Here is a 21,627-nt window from a genome sequence, read left to right as displayed (position 1 = left end):
TGTCAGAGGAGCTGGAGGGTGGTTCCTGTTCCGGCCAGGCCTGGCCAGCAAGAGCAGTTTGTGAGCATCTGGGAATATACCAGAAGAAACAAAACTCTCTCTCTCTGCTTCTCAAGTGAATGCATAAAATGTTTTAAAATTGTAAAATCCTATTGGCTAGTCAACTGACTGAAAATAAGGTTGAAAGTTTTGAATTTTCTTTGACCTAGAAAAATCAACACAATCTGTTTAAGGTATATATTTTATGGAAATTGCTCACACATTCAGATCACTTCCTTTCATGAAGTATCTTTGAATATTGATCTATACTTGATATTCAAATTCCTAAAACAAAAATTAAGTAAAACTGACAATTATCTATTAAATTAAAAAAAAAACAAATTTGGGGAACAAAGAAAAAGCAAATGAAACATAAAGCAGAAAAACAGAGGAAGGAATCAAAGCCCACTAACTGCAGCTGAAGAAGCAAGTGTTTTGTCTAGAATACCAGAGGGAAACACAATGTCAACCAGACACGAAGCAGGAGAACAGTCATTAGAGAAGGGGTGAGGAGCTTCCTTTCTGCCAAGGTCCATTTGGCTATTTATAACAGCATTCACAGACCATACAAAATTATCAACCAAAAAATTAGCTTCCTATCAATTACTGAGTTTCAACAACTGCCTGCAGCTGCCCTGGCAGGTACAGACAAGATTTTCCAAGCCGCGTTTGGGCCACAGTCCCAATGTTTCGCGCCCCTGCATTTGACTCTACATTTTGCCTTTTGTGTTTTCAACACACACCACAATTCTGAATGTTACACATTTAATTTCCTTCTCAACATTAGCTTTAAAAGGTATTTAAAAGTGAAAATTGGACCCGGCGTGATAGCGTAGTGGCTAAAGTCCTCGCCTTGCATGCACCAGGATCCCATATGGTCGCCGGTTCTCATCCTGGCTGCTCCACTTCCCATCCAGCTCCCTGCTTGTGGCCTGGGAAAGCAGTCGAGGATGGCCCAAAGCCTTGGGACCCTGCATCCATATGAGAGACCTGGAAAAGCTCCTGACTCCTGGCTTCTGATTGGCTCAGCTCGGACCGTTGTGGTTACTTGGGGAGTGAATCATTGGATGGAAGATCTTCCTCTCTGTCTCTCCTCCTTTCTGTATATCTGCCTCTCCAATAAAAATAAATAAATCTTTAAAAAAAAGTGAAAATCACTGAAAGTCACTCAACTGTTAATGTTCCAACAGCCACATTTAAATTCATAAACTTTTTCTGATACACACAGCACAAACTAAAATCAGGCTAATTAGGATATACAAATGACATACAATGTGTTATTCCTTTTCACTATTCCAATGTTTAAAACCAAAGTAAAAATAATAAATTTAGTTTTCAAGTGCAAAAGGGAGAATTAAAGCCACATTTATTCCTCCAAAATATGGATGCACACATACCAGGATAAAAAAAAAAAAGAGATGAAACGGAGGCTCTATTTAGTGTCAGAGCTTTTGTAGCAATATTCAAAGCCAAAAAAAAAAAAATCTTTGCCATATTTTACAGAAAAGAAGCAGAACCTAGAATATTCAACCAAGCAAATCATAATTCAAGTATTAAGGCAATAACTACTTTCAAACAAACCAAAAAAGGAAATAGAGCAGCCACAAGTCTTTCTTAAAGGAAAAACAAAGACAAAACAAAACAAAACAAATCAAAAAAAAAAAAAAAAAAACACACCACAAACACTACTTGCTGGAAAAAAAAAAACTAGTCATTTAAATAGAATATAAATCGAAACACTGGATTTTTTTTCCAGTCTTGTTTAATGCTGCATTCACAGCTTATAAAACACTGTTTGGCACTGAATAGGTGCTGAAAATGTAGTGACTGAATCCATAAACCAAAAAATTAATTACAACAAAATAATGAAGAAATCACAGTAAGGAACTAGTAATGGCCAATGAATCTTAAATTTAAGAATTGAAAAGTCTGATCATAGAGCAGAATAAAACTAACATTTTTAATAATATAAAAAGAGAAATTTTAGGTTTCTGACAAGATACTGTATTGACATAGGAGCTACATCTATGTTACCCAGAAATAATGTTGGAAGAAGCGTAAGGCTATGAATCCTGTGGAAAAATGGAAGAAGTGCAAGAACTCCTACATGTTATGTTTGGATAAATTTGGGGGTGGGGTGTATGAATATCAGAAGAAAAAATAACAAAAAGGTTACAATAAATTTTCAAAAGACTAGCTGGCATTTAGGTCCAAACTCTCTCCTGTACTGCCTGCGCTACTCAGCGCCTGCCTCCTGGGCACAGAGACCTTAGCATCCACGCTGTATGGACGGAGCTCCACCTGCACAAGCCACCAGCAAGGTGCGCTGCTGCCAGGGAGTTCAGGGGAACAAGGAGGGGGTCTACAAACTTCAGGCAGTGACTTTCAACCATTCAACTCAAAATCTGCAAGGCTGCTCTTTACCACCTAGGGACAAGATATTTTTCCAATTTTCTTATGCCTGGGATGTCAAAGTAAAGCTCAAAATATGAACAGTGACACACGGAAGGTGTTTATTTGTGCTTTTTAATATTTTGTTTAGGATATCTGGGTCCTGTGACAAACTGAAACAACAGACTAGTATGATATAATCCGAAAATTAAAATATCACAAATAATAAATACTAACTTACTGTAAAGCTAAGAAATATTACTTGATTTGGCCAGCACTATGAAACAGCTCGTAAAGCCACTGCCTGCAATATTTATAATGCATATGATATACAAAACACTCACCAAATTATGTATACAGTAAGAAAAAGGCAGCCATTTAGGAGAAAAAAATCAGGAAAAACATGAATAGGCAAATTATAAAATAAAGTATTTAAATGGCAAAAAAGAACAGTAAACTGTAAAAAGATGAACAATCTCATCTGAAATAATGGAAAATTGAGATTAGAATAAATTATTTTTTGCTTACCTACAAGAAAGGCTAAAATAAGAATAGTGAAGATTTAGAACAGCTGGGACTTGCATACTACCAGCAGAAGATACGACTACTGCAGAAAGCATTTACCAACTGCCACTACAGCCAATCACACGAATACCTTATGACTCAGCAATACTGCTCCTAGATATCCCAAGTGTGTGCCAGTATGTGCCATAAACAATACCCAAAACAGTACTCTTCACAAAGCAGCAAAATACTAAATTGGCAAGCAACTCAAATGTTCATGTATAGTTTAAAAAAAAAGGTATTACATTCACAATAGAATACTATATATCAAGGAAAATGTACAAAATATATATACACTTGCAATAATATCATTGGCAGGTTTCAGACATAACATTTATCAAGACTAAACACTATAAATTCAACAGTGGGTTTTAATCCATGACATTCTATTCCAAGTTAGTGGTAAGGAGATAATAATAAACAAGAAGCAGGACAAGGATGTCTTTGGGTAGTCAGTGATGTATGCTGGCACCACAGCCAGACTGGCATAGCTGTGTTAAGCAAACTGGGACAACTGCATTTGGTATTAGAGTGGCTGGGTTGAATCCTGGCTCAGCTTTGGCTTCCCCATCCACCTTCTGCCACTGCACACCCTGCAAGGCAGTGGGTGATCCCATCACGTGGGAGGCCCAGAATGAGTTTCAGATTCCTGGCTTCAATTTGGCTCAGCCCCAGCTACAAGCATTTGGAGAGTGAACCAACAGATGGATGAGTTGTTTCTGTCAAGTAAAAAACAATTAATTTAAAATTTACTGATTTATGAGTTAGTATCCAAGGTTTACTTAAAAAAAAAAGTTTATTAAGCCAGAAGCGAGAAACCCTAAAACTTTACTATTGAGACAACAGTTTGGGAGTCCCCTACAGGCCTATCTGTTGAAGGGGTAGAGGACCTCTTTTCTGCCAGGAACCACTTGGGTATTTATAACATCATTCACAGGCCACACAAATCCCTCAGCTTAAAAATTTGTCTCCTACAGATTTGTTCAATGTTGAGTTCCATCTGCAAAGGTCTTGGCAGGGCCAGTCGGAATTATTTTTGTGGGGCTTATACCTCAGGCCAGACGTTCCCTGGCCAGATTAAGAATGGAATTTAATTCAATCATGGTGCCTGGCAGGCTTTAGCATTGATTAGATTGCTGGGTGGCTTCCCATGATGGAATCATGTTGGCTTTGTAAGAACTCATGTCCTTCTCATTTCCTGGCTCCACATGTCTATCCTTCCTCCTTACCTCTTCCAATATCCACAGCCTCTGCCGACACCAAGCCAACAAGGTCACCCAATCCTGGACTATAAACTTCTTTCCAAGGACTTTAAGAATGATTTTTATCTGGTTAGTTCAGATGTCTGTAATTCAAAATTCTATTTAAGTAAATACCCAAGTTTTGCATAATCCTCAGATATGTGAAGGAAAGTTTATTTGCATCCTTCCTTGGAATCATTTATCCGGAATCATGAAATAATTACTTGAGCACTTGCTCCTATGTTAAGAATCTAGTGCGGGGTCTTGTCATTTGCTAAGCCATCGTCACGAGCTGAACAAGCACCCTCTTAATACGAATTTCTATGGAAAATCATAACCACTTCTACTAACTTCTCCACGAGTTGACCAGTTCAGTTGTATCCCCAATTATATCTACACTCAAGAGAACTACTACGACTTTGTGGAACACATCTTCAGTGTATGCTCCTGGCAAGCTTTGAGAAACCAGTAATTCTTTAAGCTTCTCAAATACAGCCTTCCTAGAAACAGCACCTCTCCTTCCAACATGCTACTTACTGTTCTTATCTCTAATGCAAGGGCTTAGCAAACTTTTCCACAGCGCTTCAGACTTTAGGCCTATGAGCCTTATTGTCTTGGTGGCAAGCACGCAACTCTGTTGTTATAAAGTGAAAACAGCTAGACAGTATGTAACTGAACTGCTGTGGCACTACTTTAATAAAAATATATTTACAAAAATAGGCTGCCACTTCATGAGCCAGAATTTGACAACGGAGCTCTAAACAAAACTGATTTCACATATCAGCACCATTATAATTATCCTGAAATTGTAAGAAAAATAAATACTGAAACCATAAATTAAGTTCAACATAGTCATCAATTAAAGCTGAATTATACACATAAATGTTTTGGAAACAATGTGGCAATAACTGTAAAAAGAGAAAAACTCATTATTTATTGGTAAACCACAAAAATTGACTAGAACATATTTACTGATAATTGCAGATAATTAATTATCCTCCTCCAATTATGAAAAGAGATCATTTAAAAATAATATCAATATGCAGAAGACTAATAAACATGTAATTAAATATACAGACAGCTAAATGTGAAAAACCTAAACAATACATAGTAATAGTGATATTGTGGTGATTTTCATTTTTGCTAATTTTGCTTAAATTACATATGAGTCTGTAAAAAGCAAAAGAAAAAGTTTCTATAAGTCAATGTCAAAAAAAAGGTAGTTCTATCACTGCTAGAACTTTTATTTTAGTCTGGCACTAAAAATATTTACACTTTAATTAATAAAAAATTCAACTGTCCCATAAAATAAACTTTTAAAAATTATATGCTGGTATTAATTAAATACATAATTAAAACTTTTATTTACCTGTCGGTTCCTTTCATCCATTATGCGTGTGATTTGTATTTTCTTCCGCCCCATTTTCAGGCACCTTTCTTCCTTTATACACCAAATACTTAATTCAAAAATTAATGTTCTTCAATACCCTAATGCATTATACAGTTTCTATTATTTCAGCTTTTAGTCCAGGGCTACTGAAACTTTCTGTAGTATCTAAAAGAAAACACAAAGTAGAAGATTTAAGTTTGATAAATTTACAGGTCATAAAAACATACAAGCTTCCAATTTGCTTTGATGATACACATGGGCACTACTTGAAACTTGTAATTTTATAAAATTAGAACATTACAGTTTTGTTCAGTTTATCCCTAAAATATCTCTTAAACCACCTGTGCCTCTGTCTCTGCCTAAACTGATGGGATTTTAACATGTGAGCTCTCTTCAGACATATAGTGACAGTACAACCAGGGCTAGGTTTGTGGCAGAATGGGTAAAGCCACCACACGGATGCTGGTTTGTGTCCCAGCAGCTCCACTTATGAGCTAGCTCCCTGGTACTGGCCGGTGAAAAGCAGTGCGGGATGGTGCCAGTGTCTGGGCCCCTGCCACCAAATGGGAGGTTTGGAAGAAACTCCCTCTCCTGGTTTTGACCTGGTGACCGTGGTCATCTGGGGAGTGACCTAGCAGACAGAAGCTTTCAGTCTTGTCTCTTCCCTTCTCTGTAACTCTTCCAAATGAATAAACAGTTTTCAAAACTAGTAACACTAAAAGACAATATTGATTGTTTTCCTATGCCCCAGGTTTTTTCCAATTACAGATATGTCTTAACTCATTCAACTGTAACTGCGATCTATTCTGTTAGTTAACATCATCATCTCCATTTTATAAACAGGGAACTACAACACTGAAAAAGCTACAGTGAAGAGCAGGGTATGGGGTTGAAGTGAAGGAGTCTGTCTCCACAGGTTCTCTTCTTTGTACAATATACTTCAAAGTACCCCGTGGTCTTCATGCCAAAGCACGCACTAACACAGGTAGCCTCGATCTGCCTTTACAAATTTTTCTTGCCATTGGCAAAGCCGCTATAGGTCAATTCACTAGCATACAGTAGTAATGTGCATAAATGAGACACTGTTCATCCGGCCACTGAAAGCATACTCCTTAGTCAGGCTGGAGCGCTCATGTCGTCTCTGACACGGCACCTCCAAGTGCACGGGTGTATGTGTCTGTGTGTGTCAAGTCTGAGCAAACTTTCCTCTGCAACAGTGAATCATTCCTGATTATTAAAAAAATCAAAGTTTTCTTTGCTGCATTCCTCTCTGAGATGGAATGACAGGCAATGACATAGTTTTTCATTCTTTGAATCATGATTTTAAAAAACCTAATATTTTGAAACTTACATAATAAAAATAACAATTAGGAAAATTAATAAATATTAAAACATAACAAAAAAATCCTGAAGATTTTACTTAAGTATTTTAATACTATACATATTATCTACAACCTTCCATTGCACTGTGCATATCTAGCGTTTGTTAAAACTGGCTCTTGTGCACAGTAACCCTCTCCCTTCACTTCCAGCACTACTGCCAGCACAGCATTTCAAGATCTTCTCTTATTCATTACCTCTTTGCTCATTAACTGATCATCTAATAACCAATATCCTAATAACAGATCTCCTACTTGACAAATGTGCTTCCAAACAAATAAAACTTAGTATCAGGGGTTGGCACAATGGCATAGTGCACCAGTCCTCAGCCTGTGGTGCTGGCATCCCATATGGGCGCTGTTTCAAGTCTCAGCTGCTGCACTTACAATACAGCTCGCTGCTAAAGGCCTGGGAGAGGAGCAGCGGGCCACCTGCACCCATGTGGGACACCTGGAAGAAGCTCCTAGCCCCCAGCTGCACACTGGCCCGGCTCTGGCTTCCGTGGCCATTTTGGGACTGTACCAGTGAATTCAAGATTTTTTTTGTTCTCTTTCCCTCCCTCCCTCAAACTCTCAATCTCTCTCTCTGTAATTCTGACTTTCCAGTAAAATAATTAAATCTTTTTTTAAAAAAAAATATTATTCTTCATACAAATTCCTTGTATAATTAAAAAACAAAAAGTTAATCAAATGTAAATTTATGGGTCAGAAAAGGATTATCCAAGGATGTGCTTAATATCAAACCTCAGTATGAGGGGCTACATCCTAGGCAGGAGAACACAAAAGACAAAAGAAAGCAGGAAACAGAAGAACCACAATATGGCCAGTCACGAGGGAGGACGGAATCAAACAAGCTGTGGCCTTGACGAACGCTTACTTCCTCAGCAGACCACAAAATCAACGCAGAGGCTGGCCAATTGCAAATCATGTTTCCTAAGAGATAACACTGCATCTAAATCTAAAGCTTGCACTGAACTAGTGGTCCAAAATATTCACTGCAGACATTCCTGCTAAGGTATGCACGATTCGTTAACACATTTAAGATGCACGGACTGTTCTACTCCCCAATATCTGAATAATTCTGAATTCTAAAACATATCTGAGCATTTTGATTTTGACAATGTTAGCACAGACTACTTCTAAACAGCGTTTGGAGAACTAGAAAAGCAAAACAAAAGGCAGTTTCAAACTACTGGATAGTTTTAAGATCAGTGATGGGCATAAGCTTTGGACAATACAGATGAGAGAACCCATGAGCAACATTTTACCCACAGATTCAAGAACTAGTGGCTTTAGAGACTGAAAACGTGAATAAAACTTGCAAGATACATAGGTAGCAACAACAACAATTAAACCCTTAAGATTTGGGGCCTGTCCCGAGGATGTGCTGGGCAGAATCAGGCTGCACTGCAACACCCATTGGTTCCAGTGGAAGACAGGGATGGAAATAGAACCAACCCAGCAATTGCAACCACCAGTTGATTGAGGTGATGGACTGTACTGGGCCCTGTACTTGCAAGTACACACAAGAATCTGGTCTGGGAACACCTCAGACAAAGTTTCTTTTGGGATCTCCCCAATCGAGCTGCCGGACTCAGAACCCATGGTTTACCATGGAGTGCAAGTGCCAGAGCCGAGCTTCCTCAGAGGCTCTGACAAAGCAGTGGAGAGCATAACCAGGTGCACATGGAGGATATGGCAGTCTGTCGGAACCTGCAGAGGATACCTGGCATCACAACAGAGGACAGAACAAATCAATCAACTACCTCAGCCATACATTAGCAGTGAAAAACTGGGCAGAGACTGTAAGGTGGACTATGTCAACCAGTGGATTCTGCAGCAACTTCATTATGCTTGGAATAACGAGATCGGCAGCAATTCCTAACTGCTGGACTTTCAAAAACACTTGAGCAAGACCCTCAGAGCATGCACCACATCGGGGACCTGGGATGGGTGGGAGACATGTGGGGCTTCTCCCTTTATCTCCTCCCCTTCACCCCAGACACAGGAAAAAAAACAATGTGGAAATAATAGTCTTAACCACAAAAAAAAAAAAGAAAAAAGAAAAAAATAAAAGATAAGATTTGGGACCTGTCAAGAAGAAACAGCCGTAGTAAACATACCGAATACCAGGAGACTGCAAAGGACTACACTCTAGGCATACGGCTAAGCAGCAGACAGACCAGCCTACACACACAGGGAGGAAAGGAGAAAGCGAGCTCCAAAGCAACTAACTGTGCTGCCGGTAGTACCATGGCAAGGGAGGAAAAGGACCTTGGACCTCCTCTCAGGTGGAGGAAGAACCGCCACAGACAGGACAGTGAGAGCAAGATTTATTTAAGTGAGAAGCTTCCCACTACAGCCAGGGGGGTGGGGGCTCCAAGAGAGTAAACTTGGCAGCATGGGGTCTTTTATGCTCAAGTGAGAGAACAGGGTAACAGTGAACTAAAGGGCAGGGACAAAATCCACCAGAAGGTCAGATCTATGAATCTGTCTAGATGCTCATGATAAAGCATAAAACCCATCAGAGGAGTGACACTGGTGGTTAGAAATAATCAGACGGGTGGGGTCTGTACTTGGTCTTGATAAAGGCAACTTCTCGGGGCTTCCAGTTAGATCGCTGGAACTCTCAAAGAATGAGATGTTCAACATGCTGAAGTAATTCTTGAGTGAAATTATGTAAAATGCAGTGCACAGTTGTAAAATGATGGCAAACTCATACTGTGCTTACTTCAAGCTTCAGCACTTCACTCAGTGGTTAGTCACTTTATCAGGGCTGATCCCACCCCCGGCAGCTCCGTTGAACTGACCAGACACAGCCTGTCCTGTGTGCACGTGTCAGTGCAGGTGACAGGGCTGGCTGCCCTCCCTCAGGATCACAGGCCGGCACCTCAGTGTACCTTGCTTAAAAACTCTTTTTCACACTGCAGAAATTAAGGAAAGGTAAGTGATGCATTGATTGAGCACCACTGGGAACATTTGCATCCCTGGTCTACACTCAAGCACTAGTCCAAGTAGGATTCTAACTTCCCAGTAATGAACACCCTGACAGGCAGCAAAGTGATAGGTCACATACTTGGGTCCCTGTCACCCACGTGGGAGACAGGGGCTGAATTTTGGAAGATCTATGTCTCTGCCATTCAAATAAGTGAAACTTATAAAGCCAAAATCTGGAAAGAAAACAAGAAAGGAAAACATGAAGGTGAAACAAGAAAAAAAAGGATTTGGCACTAGGAAATTGTGAAGATACTACAAGGAATAAAGGATGCCAAATACAGCTTGGATGTGTTCAAAAGAATACTGCTTTCTAAGGCAGAGAAACAAAAACTGAGAAAGCTTCTAACAGTTAACTTGTTCCTGAAACCCAACCCAGACGTCCATGTAAGAGAGTAAACCCCAATTACTTGAGCCACCTATCATCCCTGCCCCATACAGTCTGCTTTAGTAGGAAGCTGGAATCAAGAGCTAAAGCCAGGAATTGAGCTCAGGTATCACCACGTGGCATAAAACCATTTAAACCACAAGGCCAGGCTAAATGTGTGCTCCAACTTTCCCCATACTCTCTGGAGTCCCAGCTCACACGAGATGCCCTTACAGAAAACTAGCCATACAACATGCACTGCTCCATCTCTCAAGACTCACTCAGTCCCAAAAGGTTTCCTCAGTGGGCAAATGGGAAACGGGAAGCCTCGGGCCATCAAGGTCTGTGCCACAGCTGCCTGAGCCCTGCAACCCTTGAAGGGCCTGCGTCGTACTTGAGGAGCTGCCAGAAGACAGCCACAAGAGCTGAAGACCACTGCACGAGTAAGACTGTATGAATTCCAGCCAACTGCTAACTCTTTAGACCAAAGTTACACTAATTTTCCTATAAGGTACTGCTAAGAGAATTGGAAAAAGAGGACAGCATTTAAAACCTATCTTTAGAAAACACAGATTAGCATTTTTCATATACAAACAGGAACATATGCACCCCCCCTTAGGGAAAAAGCATTAATCTAACCAAATCATTGTGCTTCTATCTGTATCCAAGCAACATTATCACCAAAAAAACAACTGAACTGCAGTCTCAGAAAACTGATTATTTAGTATGTCTTTTTGGTGTTTAAATTACAAACTAGGGGCCAGATGGTACTGCACATGGTTAAGTAGTCACCTGTACTGCTGGCTTCCTGTATGTGGGCTATTACATTTCCAATCCTGCTCCCTGCTAATGCAGCTAGGACAGCAGCAAAGATAGTCGAGGCACTTGGGCCCCTGCATCCATGTGGGACCTCAATGGAGGTCAAACGTTCTGGCTTCTGCCACCCACTGTAGCCATCTGGGAAGGGAAGCAGCATATGGGAAGAGCTCACTTGCTCTGGCTCTCCAACTCTGCTTTTCAAATTAAAAAAAAAAAAAGCCTTAAAAAAACTAAAAACTAGATGAAAAGATACACCCAATATGAGCTCTTTTTAAGGGTAATAAACCAGTACCAGACCAGCACAAAGGCATAGCACACTAAGCCTCTATCTGTGATGCCAGCATCCCATATGGGTGCAATTCACACCACAGCTGTCCCATTTCCAATCCAGCTCCCTGTCTATGGCCTGGGAAAGCAGCAGGGGAAGGCTCAAGTCCTTGGGCCCTGCACCCACATGACAAATTCAGAAGACGTTCCAGGCTCCTGGCTTCACATTAACTCAGTCTGGCCATTCCACCCATGTGGGAAGTGAACCAGCAAATGAAAGATCTCTGTCTCTCTCTCCTTGGGTCACTCCTTAGTTCTCTGTAAAATCTGCACTTCAAATAAAAATGAAGAAATTTAAGAAAAAAAGAAATGAACACTTAGATTTGTAGCAGTTCAGTATTAATACTGATCATCTTCTAATTATTGACTGTTTTAAAGATCATTGTTGGTTAAGTAAAAAGTATTTTAAGAATATTTAACTAGCAGGGAAACTTCATGTACTAAACCTGGTCCTCTCCCTCCCCTCCTCTCCTTTTCTTTCCTTCCTTCTCTTACTTCCTTTCTTTCTTTCTCAGTAAAAAGTGTGGGGGAGAGACATAGGGAGAAGCCACATCCACCCTACCAACCATCCCAAGCTCCCCAGTGTGGGGCATGCTCTGAGGGCACTGCTCAAGTGATTTCTATAACTTAACTGTTCTGAATTGCTGCCGATCTTGCCACTCCAAGCATGATGAAATCTCTCCAGAGTCCACTGGCTGATATAGTCCACCTTAGACTCCTCCACTTGCGCAGATTTTCACTGCCAACACTTGGCTGGGGTAGTTGATCAATTTATTCTATCCTCTGTTGTGGTACCAGGTGTCCTACGCAGGCTCCAATGTACTACCATATTCCCCATGTGAACCTGGATATGCTGTCCACTGCTCCATGTGAGCCACTGAGGAGGCTCAGCTCTGACACATGGACTCCATGGTCAGACCACAGAACCTGCAATTCTCTTCAGGTTGGGGTTCTGAGTCTGGCAGTACAACGGGGGGGGGGGGGGGGGGCGGGATCCCAGATCAGATTCTTGGGTGTGCTTGCCAGTACAGGTCCAGCATAGTCCTTTGCCCCATCATCCTCTGTGTATGTTGGTGGTTGCAACTGCTCAGTCAGTTTTGCCTCCAGCCCTGTCTTCTACACAAACCAATGGGTGCTGGAACCCATCCCAATCTTGTCCACTACACACTTGGCCATGTAAACCAGTGGGAGCTGCAGCCTAGTTGGGGTGATTCCCAATAACCCTCACCAAGCCTGCCCCCTGCCCTGGTTTCCATGCTTGCCAGTATGTACAGCAGACTGAGCCAGTCTGTCCCATATCCCATTCAGCTCACATACATGTCAGTGGGCATTTAATCCTAGTTCAACCTAAATATGCCTGCCCCAGTCTTGGTTCTCATGCTCACCAGACAGAGTGGCAACCCAGGAGGGAGATGCCTACTGTTTTCCCCCCCGGGACCACTCCCACTCCCGGATCATGCTCTCCATGCGGTTCTGCAGCTTTGCTTGAAAGAATTAGCCCTTTATTTCCCCCTTTACCCCAAATTAAAAAAAAAAAAAAAAGCAATGATGTGGAAACAATAGTCATGCACTTTTCTGTAGCCCTTGACCATTTGTGTCCCTATCAACTATGCAAAAATTGCCAAAATAAAGCAGTTTCAAAAAAAAAAAAGAAAGAAAAAGAATTAGCCCCTCGTACTTGCATCTGCTAGCTGATGCTGCGGCAGAGTCCAACCAACCCACACCCACGCTGATTTATACTTGCACCAGTGGGATCAGTCAATCCAGCCTTGCTTTTCCCTGGTCCAACTCACATGAGGCCAACAGGTGTTGTAGCTCTGCCGCGTCTGGACTGCCCCCATCCCAACTCACCCTCTCCAGCACGCCTGTTGTCCAGCAGGGGAGCCCCACATCCCCCTACCACCTTTGTTCCCGCAACCTCCCCCCCTCGTCCCAGGTCTTGTGTGTGCTGGTTGGGTGCCACGGCCCGGTTTCTGGCATGACCTACCTCACCTCAATTTTTGCCAGTGGGTGCTACAGCCTGGTCTGACCCAGCCCACCTCCAATTCCAGCTCAGGTTGGTAGGAGCTCCAGCCTAGTCCAGCCCAACCAGCATCCAGTCCAAGATCTCATGTGTACTGGTGTGTGTTGCAACCAAACCTGGCCCAACCCACACTCCATTCTGGTGCTTGGATTTGCAGTGGGTGATGTGAACTAGCCCTGCCCCCAGACCTGTGCCATATGTATGCTGCTGGGTACTGTTCCCTGGCCTAGTCTGGTATTATGATTCTGGCGCTCACTTTCAGGTACTATATCCTGACAGAGAAGTTTCCCATGGTCCTCCATCAGAACCTCTCCCAATGCCAGATCTCATGCACACAGGTGGGTCCCTGGGCCAGCCCTACTCAGTCCAACTCCTGACCTAGCGGGAACAATGGCCTTTCCTGACTGGCCTTCAACCCATTTCATTGTTGGGTTTTACAGCCCAGTCTAGCCTGGTCCACACACAGACAGAGCTCACACCCAGCTCAGCAAGGGCAAAAACTTAGGCTAGCCCATCCTATACCTACTCTGGTCTTCACAAACACCAGTGGGTGCTGGGGTCTAACCCAGTTTGGCCAACTCAGCCCCAGTCCATACTTGTGCCAAGGTACAATGCAGTCATGTCCAGAACAGAAAGCGGCTCCCATTCCAGCCCTGTGCTTACCAGTGGGAACCACACCCTAGCCTTTAGCTCCCCAACCAAGTCTGTCCCCAGCTATAGATCTTGCACATGGCAGTGGTTGCTCTGACCCAGCTTGGCATAGCCCCCCACCTGTCTTGACTTTTGCCTCTGGATGTTGTAGCCTGGCCTGACCTAACCTACCCCAAGTCCCACCACTGGTTGGCAGTGCTGGAATCTAGCCCTGCTCCATCTGCTCCCATCCCAGGCTTATGCAAACTGGTAAGTGTGACAGCCTAGCTGAGCTTGACCTGTGCTCCAGTCTGGTTTCTGCTCTTATACCTGGCCTTTCTTAACACTTAATGGGGTTCATCAGAACTCCCATTTGTTGATTCTAGTGAATCACTTACACATTACATTTTTTAAAGCTAGTAAAATAAACTTTGTAGGAAAAGTAACTGCTCTCCAAACACTGAAGCTTTACACACACACACATATATATACCAATCAAGAAAAAAATCTCATAAGTTTTTTTTTCCATTTGTTGAAAGTCAAGACTTAGGAGAAAAGGAAAGGGAGAAGAGAGGAAAGGAGGGAAAGGGAAGGGAGGCGAGGGAGGAGAGAGAGAAAAGAAAGAAAAAAGGTAAGTTTTCTACCACTGGTTCACTCCCCAAATGGCCATTACAACTGGGTTGGACCAAGCCGGAGCCAGGAGCCAGGAGCCTCTGCTGGATGTTACGTGGGACTGAACCAGCAGATGGGATCTCTGTGTGTATTTGTGTGTGCGTTTCCAAATTTCAAAATCAGACAATGACAATACTTTAAAGATGTATTCTTATTGCAAGGGCAGATATACAGAGAGAAGGAGATAAAGATAGAGATTTTCCATTCACTGGTTCACTCCCCAGGTGGCTGCAACAGTCAGAGCTGAGCTGAGCTGATCCAAAACCTAGCCAGAAGCTTCTTCTGGGTTTCCCACATGGGTACAGAGTGCCAAGGCTTTGGGCCATCCTCAACTGCTTTCCCAGGCCACAAGCAGGGAGCTGAATGGGAAGCGGGGAGCTGATGGGATTATAACCAGTGCACATATGGGATCCTGGCATGTGCAAGGCGAGGACTTTACCCACTAGGCTACCGCATCAGGCTCAAGCAATGACAATTTTAATAGTCATTTTAATCCAAGATAATGAATGTAGTTATATTCCACCAAAAAAATGCTCATAGATAAAAATCCCACTCATACAATAGAGCTTGTAGGCAACATGAATTATTCGATTTTAATACAACCAGATGTTTTTTATCCTTAAAAATTATCTTCATAATTTTTAGCAAGAACACTTTTCTTTTTTCTCTCTAAAATCAGATGTTTTTATTACAGCTTACAATTAAATCTGGCAGAAATTATAATTCTAAATTAACCTAAAATATTTCATGGAAAACAACTAACTAAAGCATTCCATCAGTTTAGGCTGAATTAAACATGCTTACACATTGAAAAAATATGTTGTATGAACACAATGACAATTATTAGTATTTAAAGAAATGATTAAATAAGAAAATATAAACTGCACATTGAATATAAAATGTAATGTTTTTACTTGAAAATAGTTTTCACGAAAGTAGGATATATCCTACAATTAAGATTTTATGAAGCTTTGAATTACGTTATACATGTCATATAGAATTCAAAACAACTGATTCAAAAAACATCAATAAAATTACAAAAAACAGACAGCCTCGAGAAAAACAATCCTTTACAAACTAGAACAGGGTCTGCTTTTCTAATAATAATTCCAGAGTCTCATGGCAGATACCCCAGCCTGCAAAACAATTTAAATACTGTCAATCTACTAAAAAGACAAGAAATTCTGACTCAGGCCGCTGTGAACAATGGCGGAGGCAGCCGGCACATGGCTGCCGTGTCCAGACGCTACAAGTTTGGACCAAATGCCAGTTCACACAGAATCTTAGCCAAAGAGAGGCCGAATACACTTAAAATTAGAAAGTTTTTCCAGCTTTATAAAACCTGACTCACTACAGGCTAGCTATGAAACCTCTGAACTAGATACTGGTTAGAAAAGGAAACAGTGCACCAGAACCTTTCTCTGAAAGCCAAACATCAAAATATTATTTTTTATAACACACTTTCTTATTTTGTAAAACAGTCAACCTAGTAAAACAAAAATATATGAGTGAAATCATGTAACAAATCCAAAAACAATTTAAAATATAGTATTTTTCAACTTTACTTTGAATTTTTTATTAATGCTTCAACTCTATTTTTTATAGCTTAAAAATAATAGGGTTGGAGCATTAATGTATTTCATTTTACTTGAACAGACAGACAAGGATCCTTCTACCACTGCCTCAGTCCCCAAAGTGACTCTAACTTTTTAGTAAATAGTTTGGTCATTTATCCCCAGTTAACAACACACATAGTTTTTTTAAAAGATTTATTTTTATTATTTTTTGATTGGAAAGGCGGATATACAGAGAGGAGAGACAGAGAGGAAGATCTTCCGTCCGATGATTCATTCCCACGCGGGTGCAGGGTCCCAAAGCTTTGGGCCTTCCTCGACTGCTTTCCCAGGCCACAGGCAGGGAGCTGGAAGGGAAGTGGGGCTGCCGGGATTAGAACCGGCGCCCATATGGGATCCCAGGTGTTCAAGGCGAGGACCTTAACCACTTGCGCCACCGTACCGGGCCCCACACATAGTTTTTTTAAAAGATTTATTTTTTATTGCAAAGTCAGATATACAGAGAGGAGGAGAGACAGAGAGATTTCCAACCGATGATATTCACTCCCCAAGCAACCACATTGGCTGGAGTTGAGCCGATCTGAAGCCAGGAGTCCAGAGCTTCTTCTGAGTCTCCCACACAGATGCAGGGTCCAGAGGCTTTGGGCTGTCCTCCCAGGCCACAGGCAGGGAGCTGGATGGGAAATGGGGCTGCCAGGATTAGAATCAGCACCCATATGGGATCCCAGCGTGTTCAAGGCGGAACTTTAGCCACTAGGCCACTGTGCTGGGTCCTACTAATATACATATTATTAAAGTAAGTGTGTTCGTTTAAGTAAGTAAAATTTGAAAACATTAAACTTTGAGTGAAGGGAATGATTACTGGCATAACAAAACAAATTTTTTGCAGTTTCTTCAAAGTTAATGAATTTTTCTAGTGAATTTAAGATGCTTTACTCACTGGTATTTGTGACCAACATACAGCTTTTGCATTTCATTTATTTGTTGTGTAAAACATTATGTCTATCTTAACAGGAATATATTCTAATAGGAATAGACTCTTAACAAGTTTCTCTTCCTTTTCACCAGTAACTTGGAGTGCCTCTAAAAACCTGGATTTGGGCCGTTTGAATCAGCAGAACCCCTTACCATTTATCTTTCCCAAATCCATCCAAAATGTAACCATTTTCCTGATTGTAGTATCATCTTTTTCCTTACTGATGATTTTCCTTTTCTGACATAAGCACAGATCCCTGAACATTAGTTTATTCCACCTGCTTTATTTCTAGTTTGCATCTATTTTCTATCAGTAGAATCACATATAAATTATTTTGTTGCTAACTTGTTTTAAGACACATCATATCTCTGACGTTAATCTGTGTTGTGTATCACTGTGATTCAACCATTTTATAGCTGTGGAAGGTATTCCATCAAATAAATTCCCCCTCACTTTATTTACACATCTGCTGCTGATACAGACTGCATTGCGTGTGAGACTATTCCACAGTGCTGCCACCAGCGCTATGTAACACATTAGACTGCACATACATCACTCAGGGATTTACTTTTGAAAAGAAATTACTAGGTCATGAGGTATGTAAATGTGCATTTCCTAAAATGCTTGAAACAACACTCTGTAGTGTTACACAGTTCTCACAGTGTTACCTCTCGGTGCCAATCACTTTTTAAAATTTTGGCCACTACAGCGTGCTTCTAATGGGGCCTGCCTGCCAGTTTTAATTTCTATTCCCCAGATAGCTACTAAGGTTAACACTTTTTTACATGCTTCTTACAGATTTAGAATACAGCACACATCACAGAAAATAAGACCAGTGAATCTGGAGACCTGTCACAACCTATCACGGCTGACTGTGACGCTCAACAGACTCTCCAAATTGATCTCATTAATAAAGACATGCATAATCACATTCATTAGGCTCTTTTACATAAATCAGCAAGACTCTAACCTACAAAAAGAGAAATGGAAAGGATCAAGAACAGACAAAACATCTTTGAAATAGAAAAGCAGGCTAGAGGAGTTACATTCTCTGATTTAAATCTACTATAAAACTACAGTAATCAAGACAGTACAGAATTGTAATAAGTTGCACATCCAGATCAACAAAGTCCAAAAACAAATCTAAATAATAGCTGATCTTCAATAAAATGACATGATAACTAGAAATGGTAACTACAGCTTTTTTGACAAGAGCTATGAAACACTGACAACATAACGAAATAAACCTCAACTCTTACCACTTACCCTACGCAAAACATTACAGCCCAAAGCATTTACAATATATAAAGAAAAAGAACTTTTTAAGAAAATTTAGCCCAATTCCTGTGACAAATCTCCAATTTCTACTCCAAACTTGAGAATTAAAGGGAAAAATCCCTAATGTGAGATGATCATATTCAAATGGAAAACACATTTCCGCTTTAGAGGTACTCAAAAGTTACAGTCCAAGCAAGTAGTTAAAAACTTAAACACAATCTACACAGCCACAGTAGACCTGCCATAACGAATCCTTACTAAGGTAGAACAAGGGAGACACACATACATATGCAGAGATTTATCTTCTATTCCCTGGCTCACTCACCAAATGCTTCCAACAGCACAGTTAACCCTGCAGGACCACAAAGTAACAAAGTGGAGTCATTACTATCCCTGGGATACAGGGAAGACAGAGTTCCAAGCTTTGCACATGAGAAGAGCTAAACTATTTTGAGTTCTGCCTCAAATCACTTGATTTTGAGCAGAAAGGTATAAAAAGAAATATGAGATGCAAATATTAATGAAAATTTAAGAGGCAAATGTTCAAATATTCACAGAAGACAAAGCAAAGTTTATATTTTAAAATGAGCATCAGAGAACGAAGTATGGAGCAGGCAGTGTTCCTTGAGTACTGAGTCCCAGTTGCTTGGAGGGCTCGGAGACCTCATTTCAGCCTGGCCCAGCCCTCGCTGCCAGCTGCTGTGGACATCTGCAGAGCACACCAGTGAATGAAAAACTTTCATTCTCTTTCTCTCTCCCTCCCTCTTAAACGGAACAAATAAACCTTAAAAATAAAAAAAAGAAACTCTAACTTCCCTATTCCTATCCAACTTAAGTTTTAGATTGAAAGACACTTTGTTCAACAGAAAAAATCCCTTTTCTCCTAGTTTCTGCAACAAAATGAATGAGCTGCTCTTCATAAGTTGCAACAACAAAAACAGCCACACAAAACTTTGTACCATAGTGTTTCAATATTTTAATAACTCATTTTGTAAATTCCTAAAATTCTATCAATTTAAAAAATCTTACATTTTATGTTAAACAGAAATATTCTTCCAACAAAAACCAAAAAAATTACAAGTTTTTCACTGTCATAAGGCTGAATCAATGATATCTAATATCTGAAATGTTAATACAAACTTACAATAGACCAAAGAATATCCTCTCCTAATACTTCTCAAAATTGCTTATTTAAAATATTCTAGTATTAATATAATACCTTCTTCATTTTGAAAAGAATTCAGAAAACAGAATTCACTCATGAAAACCTTTGAGGATTACACATCTGATATTTTAAACCTAAACCAATTTAACTTTTCTTCCATCAAAATAATGTACTCCACAGCTCTACAAATATGGGCTCTAACTAAGGCAATAAAGACAAAATCATTAAAAAGTCCATATTTTTAAATGGTACTTTAAAACTCTTTTATTTTTCTCTTGATCCTTCCCACTTCTCTCATGAAACGCGATTAAATTTGTAGATTTCAACCTTCATCTTTCCTTCATCTCTCTGCCTTTCAAATACAAATCATTTTTTAAAAGGGCACAGTGGCTTAAATGCCTCTCGGGACATGCCCATCCCACAGCAAAATGCCTGGGTCCAAGCTCTAGCATTCCTCCTCAAGCCCATCTCCCGCTGACGGGCACTCTGGGGGGCAGCAGGAATGCCTCACGCACTGCAACAACCCACAGGGCAGTCTCAGCCTGGCTCACACATGGCTGCTCCAAGGACTCGAGAAGTGAACCCATAGTGGAAAATCTCTCTTTTGAAAATAAAATTTTAAAATTGGAAAACCTTTCCTTAGCACTATAGTAATTCACCTCTCCACCTCTCCCTTCCTCCACTGTCATAGTAAAGATGAACCACATCTTCAGATTTTCCTTCATTTTTCAAATAAGGTAAACAAATGCAGAATATAGAAGTATGGAAAAAGTTTGGTATTATCTCAGCAATGTCAGGTAGCACGTAAGAAAACACATTATTATACAATATTATGCATTTAACTGGATTTTATAAACTTCCTCAATTGGCACTTGTTCCCAAAACAAACTCTAAATGACTGATTCAACTCACAGAAGAGCCTGGTTTGTGAAAAGCATTTCACTGTCTTTATTTACTTCATAACACAGAAAAAGGGAAAATGCCTTACTAGAAATATCAGCAAAATGTACATTTAGGTATCATACTTGCAGAAGCCTTTGTTCCTTTTTCATAACGTGAAATTCCTTAAAAAAATAAAAACTCATTTTTTTTAAGATTTTTATTATTTTTTTTTATTGGAAAGGCGGATATACAGAGAGGAGAGACAGAGAGGAAGATCTTCCGTCTGATGATTCACTCCCCAAGTGAGTGCAATGGCCGATGCTATGCCGATCCGAAGCCAGGAGCCTCTTCAGGGTCTCCCACGCGGGTGCAGGGTCCCAAAGCTTTGGGCTGTCCTCCACTGCTTTCCCGGGCCACAGGCAGGGAGCTGGAAGGGAAGCGGGGCTGCTGGGATAGAACCGGTGCCCATATGGGATCCCGGGCGTGCAAGGGAAGGACCTCAACCACTTGTGCCACCGCGCTGGGCTCAAAACTCATTTTTTGAAAATGAGATGCTTTCATCCTTTAAATAAATTAAATACATGTTTTACTGTAAAACTACAACACACTGTAAAACTACAGCACTCGGGCCTGGCGTGGTGGCGCAGTGGTTAAAGGTCTTCACCTTGCACGCCCGCTTCCAGCTCCCTGCCTGTGGCCCAGGAAGGCAGTCGAGGACAGCCCAAAGCTTTGGGACCCTGCACCCGTGTAGGAGACCCGGAAGAGGCTCCTGGCTTCAGATCGGCATAGCATCTGCCGTTGCGCTCACTTGGGGAGTGAATCATCGGACGGAAGATCTTCCTCTCTGTCTCTCCTCTCTGTATATCTGCCTTTCCAATAAAAAAATAATAAAAATAAATTAAAAAAAAAAACTACA

General features: G+C 40.9%; 1 protein-coding gene across 4 annotated transcripts in view; it reads right to left on the bottom strand.

Moving 5' to 3' along the window:
* MEF2A (myocyte enhancer factor 2A) overlaps positions 1–21,627 on the bottom strand; it is a 125,507-nt gene that overhangs the window by 76,804 nt on the left and 27,076 nt on the right. For all 4 annotated transcript variants that reach the window (XM_040969198.1, XM_040969200.1, XM_040969199.1 and 1 more), the window contains exon 2: positions 5,605–5,790. In XM_040969198.1, the coding sequence (XP_040825132.1) occupies positions 5,605–5,658 (54 nt within the window). In that variant the 5' untranslated portion in view covers positions 5,659–5,790. The remainder of the gene's footprint in view (positions 1–5,604; positions 5,791–21,627) is intronic.

The sequence above is a fragment of the Ochotona curzoniae genome, unplaced genomic scaffold (assembly GCF_017591425.1).
Source record: "Ochotona curzoniae isolate NIBS_2020 unplaced genomic scaffold, NIBS_Ocur_1.0 scaffold_4701, whole genome shotgun sequence".
Taxonomy (NCBI): Eukaryota; Metazoa; Chordata; class Mammalia; order Lagomorpha; family Ochotonidae; genus Ochotona; species Ochotona curzoniae.
This window is presented reverse-complemented; position numbering and strand designations above follow the sequence as displayed.